The sequence below is a fragment of the Chiloscyllium plagiosum genome, unplaced genomic scaffold (assembly GCF_004010195.1).
Source record: "Chiloscyllium plagiosum isolate BGI_BamShark_2017 unplaced genomic scaffold, ASM401019v2 scaf_12267, whole genome shotgun sequence".
In the NCBI taxonomy this organism is placed as follows: domain Eukaryota; kingdom Metazoa; phylum Chordata; class Chondrichthyes; order Orectolobiformes; family Hemiscylliidae; genus Chiloscyllium; species Chiloscyllium plagiosum.
In genome coordinates, this window is record NW_025214400.1 from 23,381 (window position 1) to 31,638 (window position 8,258).

General features: G+C 41.4%; 1 protein-coding gene across 1 annotated transcript in view; it reads right to left on the bottom strand.

The window, feature by feature from the left end:
• Nucleotides 1-7,785: 7,785 nt before the first annotated feature.
• Nucleotides 7,786-8,258, bottom strand: part of LOC122547879 (membrane primary amine oxidase-like) — a gene marked incomplete at its 3' end in the record, with an annotated part of 1,320 nt that continues 847 nt past the window's right edge. The window contains exon 2 of the mRNA XM_043686450.1: nucleotides 7,786-8,247. Within this exon, the coding sequence (XP_043542385.1) occupies nucleotides 7,786-8,247 (462 nt within the window). The remainder of the gene's footprint in view (nucleotides 8,248-8,258) is intronic.

An 8,258-nucleotide genomic window follows, 5' to 3' on the forward strand; every position in this document is an offset into this window, starting at 1 on the left:
AGTATTGTAGCCCAGTGTACAGTTGCACACTGTCCTCTGTGTTCAGCATGGTAATGTAGCCCTGTGCACAGTCACACGATGTCCATGTGTTCAGCACAGTAATGTAGCCCTGTGTACAGTCACATGTTGTTCACTATGTTCAGCACAATAATATCGCCCTGCGTGCAGTCACACTGTCCGCTGTGTTCAGTATAGTAATATAGCCCTGTGTACAGTCACACTTTGTCCACTGTGTTCGGTGCAGTGATATAGATCTGTGTACAGTCACACTCTGACCACTTTGTTCAACACGGTATTATAGCCCTGTGTATAGTGTCTCTCTGTTTATTGTGTTCAGTACAGTAATATAGATCTGTGGACAGTCACACTCTGCCCACCATGTTCAGCACGGTAATGTAGCCCTGTGCACAGTCATGCTCTGTCCATTGTGTTCATCACAGTAATGTGACCCAATGTACAGTCACACTCTGTCCATTGTGTTCAGCATAGTAATATAGCCCTGTCTACAGTAAACTCTGTCTACTTTGTTTAACAAGGTATTATAGCCTGTGTATGTCCATTGTGTTCCACACAGTAATGTAGAAATGTGTACAGTCTCACTCTGTCCATTGTGTTCAGCATGGTAACGTGGCCCTGTGTACAGTCACTCTCTACCCACTGTGTTCAGTGTAGTAATATAGCCCTGTTTACTGTCACACTCTGTCCACTTTGTTCAAAATGGTAATGTAGCCCTGTGTACAGTCACACTCTGTTCATTGTGTTCAGCACAGTAATGTAGTCCTGTGTACAGTCACACACTGTCCATTGGGTTCAGCATGGTAACATAGCTCTGTGTCAGTCACGCATTGTCCATTGTGTTTGGCACAGTAATATAGCCCTGTGTGCAGTCACATACTGTACACTGTTTTCAGGACAGTAATATAGCCCTGTGTACAGTCACACATAGGATACCTGTGAGGTTTCCACAGGCTATAATATGTAAAAATCACAGCTGTGATGTGAGCTTGTTATTTCCTCACGTCTCACTGTGCAATTTCTTAAAAATATTAACTGAGGTGTAACATGGTTTGCAGTGGCCACTAAGTTTAAAATTACTACTGAACAGCCAGTTTCAAAATATTTTTATATCTGTCGAATGACAAAGTTATCTAGTGGATTAAAAAAAATCAGATTTTTAAAATTATTTTAAAATGCTTGTTCATGCTTTAATCCCACCCGTAAATCCCTATTTTACATTTTGTTCTCCGCTTCATTTGAAGTTAGAGTGAATTACTCAGCACATTTTAGTATTGGGTTTGCTATCTGTGAGGATACTTCAATGTAAATGGCTATTTCTCCCGCTTGCTAATATTGTGGCATCCCTTTCAGACAGCCCTTCACTAACTATTGGATTCAAACAGACATTCACAAAAGGAAAATCCACAGATCACTGATTTTTGTGAGCAACATTCATTGAGATCACTTATAGGTGTCTTCACTTACAGTCATCTATCGGAAAGTTGTTGTGAAACTTGAAAGGGTTCAGAAAAGATTTACAAGAATGTTGCCAGGGTTGGAAGACTTGAGCTATAGGGAGAGGCTGAACAGGCTAGGGCTGTTTTATCTGGAGTGTCGGAGGCTGGGGGGGGTGACCTTATAGAGGTTTACAAAATCATGAGGGACATGGATAGGGTAAATAGACAAAGTCTTTTCCCTGAGATCGGGGAGTCCAGAACTAGAGGGCATAGTTTTAGGTTGAGAGGGGAAAGATATAAAAGAGACCTAAAGGACAACTTTTTCACACAGAGGGTGGTACATGTATGGAATGAGCTGCCAGAGGATGTGGTGGAGTCTGGTACAATTGTAACATTTAAGACGCATTTGGATGGGTATATGAATAGGAAGGGTTAGGAGGGATATGGGCCGGATGCTGGCAGCTGGGACTAGATTGGGTCGGATATCTGGTTGGCATGGACGGGTTGGACCGAAGGGTCTGTTTCCGTGCTGTACATCTCTATGACTCTAAATGCATCTGTTCGATACCATATTGCTGTTTGAGAGCGCTTTCTGAGCACAAATTGCCTGCTGCATCTTCTAATTACAACAGTGAGGGCATTCCAAAAGTATTAATTTTTTAAAAACACCACTGAGAATATCTTGACTTTAAAGGTGCTATATAAATGCAATTGTTTACTATGTTTCTAGGTGTTTCAGTGTCAAAAATCCCCTTAATTTTATTTTTAAAAGAAGAATGCCTTTTCCCTGTCATGGTGCTGCAATGTCAAAGTGGTCATTTGCAGGGAAGAACCATCCACTTCCTCCATTTACTCAAACTCCTGTCTGAATCCCCAAGTGAAAATGCACCAATTCAAATCACTATTGGAGTCATTTCGATGTTCGGTGCCACATGTTGTAAATCTACTGTGCAACATGTTCAAGTGCTCCATTTAATCTCCAGCAAAGTTTCCGAACCTACATCACTTCAATATAGAACTATTTAATGACTAGATGCTCAAAACATTTGCTCTGTAAACTTTTGGAAAGAAGCATGGAATGTGATTTACTCCGGGACACAAAGCATTCTTCCAAAAAAGGACAAGCTTCAGCAAAGCTCAAAACTGAGTCACGATAAAATGAACAGTAGTTTCTAGTCTAGCAACAATACTTGGGGTACAAATGCAGCCTTTGGTTTGTTGGGTTAGCTAAGACTTGTCTTCGTGCTTTGCTTCAAGAGTTTTGTCAACTCAAAGTTTAAGTAAATCTTAAACATCTTTAAATCTAAGGAACACAGCAGGCATAAAACAACAGGTTGAATTCCCCATCCTGGCATAGACTTGAGTTAGATCAGGTAAGCTGTTAGCAATTAAAATAATTTAACTGAGTTATTATTGATCCCAACAGTAATTAATGTAGCTCCAATTATTTCTTTCCCATCACGTTTATCACACAGAATCAGATCCTGTAATACAGGGGTTAATAGCTACATGTAAATAGCTACAGCACATCAATAATGTCAGATTACAAAGGTGGATGTGATCTATATGAACTTCAGTAAGGTGTTCGACAAGTTTCCTCATGGGAGACTGGTTAACAAGGTTAGATCTCATGGAACACAGTGAGAACTAGCCACTTGGATACAGACTGGCTTGAAGGTAGAAGACAGAGGGTAGTGGTGGAGGGTTATTTTTCAGACTGGAATCCTATGACCATCGGAGTACCACAAGAATCAGTGTTGGGTCCACTACTATGTTATTTATATAATTATTTTGGATATGGATATAGGAGGTATAGTTAGTAAGTTTGCAGTTGACACCAAAATTGGAGTTGTAGTGGACAGCGAAGAAGATTACCTCAGAGTATAATGGGCTTGATCAGATGAGCCAATGGGCTGAAGAGTAGCTTTTGATAAGTGCAAGGTGTTGTATTTTGGAAAAGCCAATCAGAGCAGGACTGATACACTTAATGGTAAAGTCCTGCGGAGTGTTGGTGAACAAAGAGAGCTTGGAGTGCAGGTTCATAGTTCCTTGAAAGTAGAGTCACAGATAGATAAGATACTGAAGGCAGCATTTGGTATGCTTTTCTTTATTGGTCAGAGCATTGAGTATAGGAGTTGGGAGGTCATGTTGCAGCTGTACAGGACCTTGGTTAGGCCAATATCGGAATATTGCGTGCAATTCTGGTCTCCTTCCTATCGGAAAGATGTTGTGAAACTTGAAAGGGTTCAGAAAAGATTTACAAGGATGTTGCCATGGTCGGAGGATTTGAGCATTGGGGAGAGGTTGAATTGTATAGGGCTGTTTCCCCTGGTGTGTCAGAGGGTGAGGCGTGACCTTAAAGGTTTATAAAATCATGAAGAGTGTGGATAGGATAAATAGACAAAGTCTTTTTCCTGTGGTGGGGGAATCCAGAACTAGAGGACATAGGTTCAGGGTGAAAGGGGAAAGATATAAAAGGGGCAACTTTTTCACACAGAGGGTGATGCGTGTATGGAATGAGATGCCAGAGGAAGTGGTGGAGGCTGGTACAATTACAGCATTTAAAAGACATCTGCATGTGTAGATGAATAGGAAGTGCTGGATCCTACCCCATGAATAGGATATAGGTTGAGAGCATGGTGCTGGAGAAGCACAGCAGGTCAGGCAGCATCCTAGGAGCAGGAGAATCGACGTTCCGGGCAAAAGCCCTTCATCAGCTCATTCCTGATAACATATTACCATGGGAAGGTAATAGCCTCAACTGGCCTTTTTCCTTTGGGATGAGATTGATCAATCCTATAGACCCTCTTAAGTGTCTTGAGAATCGGGCCATCTCTGCTTGAAAGGGGTTAACTAGGCAGTGCTTAAGATCTAGAATAATTCCAAAAACAAAAAAAGGCTACGAATAGATTACCTACAATATGGAAACAGGCCCTTCAGCCCACATCGACCCTCCAAAAAGTAACCCACCCAGACTCATTCCCTTACCCTATAGTTACCCCTGACTAATGCACCTAACACTAGGGCTATTTAGCATAGCCAATTCACCTAACCTGCACATCTTTGGATTGTGGGAGGAAACCAGTGCACGTGGAGGAAACCCACACAGACACTGGGAGAATGTGCAAACTCCACACAGATAGTCGCCAGAGGCCGGAATCGAACCTGGGTCCCCTGGCGCCGTGAAGCAATAGTGCTAACCACTGAGCCACCATGCTGCCTGAAATCATGGAAAATAAAGAACATGAAAGCATGGGAAGGGTTAAAGCATGAAGACCACTGGCAATCTGTGGAAGGCAGGATGGGATAAGAATAGTAGAATGATCTTACACCAATTAGCAGAGTAAGGTTAAGGCTGAAAGGTCACTATGGTGCGATGAGATAACAGTTAGTAGAGATAGTTTTCCTGTTAAGTGTTATTATGACAGGATTGGGATCATAAATATTTGGGACATGTTATTAAAATATCTAATTAATAGTTAGGAGAGTCGCCTTGAGACGGGAGACTATTGTAATAGATGGAATAGCTAAATATCTATCATGACAGGTTAGTCTGGAATGGAAGATCACTGTAGCAGAGGTAATAATAATAAATATCTAATCATGACATTAGGAAAATATTAAGTAGGGTCTGGAATGAAAGACCATTGGTGCAAAGAGTTAGCAATAAATATCTAACCGGGACATTAGAATAACATTAAGTAAAATGTACAACTAAAGAGATAATGGGAACTAACATCACTGGTTTATTGTGTAGCTAGAGTGAGGTACTTTGATTAATATAGTTGGACATGCTGATAAGCTAACAGAAACATGATAAAAAAAAATAAAAATCCAAGGACCCAGAGGTTTGGGGCCATTCAAGAATCTGCTTTTTTAGTGTCACAGTTTTTTGTTTGCAAATAAAAGACCTTCTTCTTGAAGAACTCTCTGCGTCTCCTAGTGATTCTCTATATTTTCTCCTCGACAAAACACACTGACTCTTCATAACTTTCCGCAATCTTTAGTAATCTTGTCATATTTAAAAAGGTCACAGCAGCACACTCATACCATTTTCCTCACTTATTCTACAGTATTTACATGTCCAATGGGTACTGCACTACAGAAATGCCAGAGGGTAATGAAATGATCTGAAGCCGGATTGTCAAGTAAAATTAGAAAAGGCTAGAAAGACTCAACATGTTTGGAAACATCTGTGGGGAGGCTTATAGAATTATTGTTTCACAGTGGACAGAAAATGTTTCTGATGCAAGTACTGAGGCAAGGAAATGAGAGAGGAAGAACAAAAGGAAAGGTTTCTAACAGGGTGAAAGACAGGACAGATTAAGATGACAAAGGCAATAATAACAAAGCCAAAAGTAGAGGTATGAGATAAGTAAAGATGCAAATGATAAGTCTAGAGAGGTTTCAAAATGGGAAAATAAACAGCATAATATTCAACTGCTTTTGTCCAAAACAAGAAGAAAGGACAACACAAAACAGAAATGGGGACAGAGATTATAATTGCAAATTTTGAAATAAATGTTGAGCCTGGAAGGCTGTACATTCAAGGCAGAGATAGATAGATTCTTGGTCAGTTGGGGAATAAAGGGTCACAGGAATGTGGCTGTGAGGAATGTTGGAATATGGAGATGAAGCAGTTTTGAGGGCTGCAAAGGCTACTCCTATTCCCATTCATGATCTTATGGTCTGAAGTGCCTAATCAATGCATTAGGTGCATCTGGTGGAGGTTTATGCTAACCTGAGTTTGAAGTAAGATTGAGTACAGAGAGGTCACTGATAATGGGAAGAAGTAGAAAAGGTCAGGTAACTAGATTCTGGGGATCATGTTGCTGGCTGAATACAAAGGCCACAAAATAGTCACCTCATCTTCCTTTAGCCTCCCTAGATATTAAGAAAATCACACGTTGAGCCACATTTCTGAATGTGAATATTCTATTACATAGAGGAGGAGTGTTTCGCACCTGGATGATAAGAGCGGGGGGTAATAGGGAGGGTATGGCATTCTCTGCAACTATTGGTCAAATGCCATTGGAAGAGAGGGGGGTGGTGGTGGGGGTGGTGGGGGAGGGGGGCGGTGGCAGTGGGGAATATAGTGTGTGCGCTTAATGACCTGATTTTGTTCCTACATGTTATGTTTCTGTAGGTTTCTCAATACGCTGTCAGATGGCTTTTGGTGACATTCCGTTTTGAAAAGACTGTTGTTACCTTAGATCCCTTCCACAGCCTTCATAGTTTTGTCACTAACTTATTCTCGGTAATCACTTCCACTGCTTATTCACCATGATTGGCAGCAAGGGATTCAGCTGCAGGCTGACACCCATGGTGAAATATCATGGGGCACTGAAGGTGTTCCAATGCAGGTTACTGTATTTCTTCTAGAGACAATCTCTGTACATTGCATTAGCCACTGCTCCTTGGACAAGAGCCAAAACTCACTGACATTGATAGCTCGTGAAGACAGGAATAATGTTGGAAGGCAGGCTACCTCAATTATCCAAGCTCACAGCATCCAGGGGGGAAAAAAAAAAGACAGGATTCAATTGCAGAGATTGCTTTTCCTATGACAGGACTAATTTTAATTGAACCGTCGGTGATTATACTGGGGGGAAAGTTTTCACCTTCAATATTTAAAGAAAAGGATATACTGAGGAAGAGGAGAACAATAGGCTGGACTGCACATGGGCATTTGTAAAAAAAAGACAATAACAAACAAATAATTGTTAAAGTGATGGCTGCAAGATTCAGCTCTGGACTGGCTGCTACCACGCTGGGAAAAGGGACTTGATACTAAGGCAATTTATTTTTTCTTTAAAAATGTGTCTGAGGACTTTCAGTTCCTGGCGGCCCAGATGCATGTCAGAGATATCTCCAAACAATAAGATCCTTGCCACAGTCTTCAGAGAACTGTAAATATCAAACATGTTAAAACGGTTCTTAAACTTCTAAAGTTACTTTGTAACAAAATTGTTGGAAAAGCTCAGCAGGTTTGGCAGTATGTGCAGAGAAGTCAAGAGTTAATGTTTCAGGCCAAGTGATCCCCTCCTCAGAACTGAATGGAAGTTACTGTGTAACCTTGATAGGAGCAAATTACTGCAGATGCTGTCAACTAAAAATCCCCAAGCTTGTTCATTTTCCATGGATGCTGCCTGAGCCGCTGTGATCTCCAGCATTTGTTGCTTTCAGTTACTTTGTGATCTTCGTTAAAAATCACACAACACCAGGTGATGGTGCAACAGGTTTACTTGGAAGCACTAGCTTTTGGAACACTGCTCCTTCATCAGGTGGTTGTGGAGAATAAAGATTATGAGACACAGAATTTGTGACCTACCTGCTACATCCAGATCCGCCTTGAAATGCAAGAAATGAGTGTGAATATTCCCCAAAACGTTCTCTTCAAGTTTTGCTCCGTACAGAAGACCGCCCTCATAAAGAAATGTGGTCAGTGCATATCCTGAGGGATGGACCTTGGTCTCAATCACACCGTTGTGGTGGAATATGTAATCGAAGATATAATCATAGTTGGCCACGGTGGAGGTTGACCTTATGATCAGCACACAGTCGGCCACTCCCCCGTAAGAGGGAGGTGTGTTCCAGCTGAAATAGTGCCGCCTGAGGGGCAATTGTTTATTCTGTTCAAAGATACAGATGGAGTTCTTGACCCGCCTTGGGTTCTCACTCTCTGAGAAGTGAACAGTGTCTACAAAGGTTGCACCGTACGGACAGTCCACCCCTCTCACCAGTTCGTTGACATATTTGCCAATTCCATAATTGACATCGAGAAACTTGGTCCTCATTAAGGAG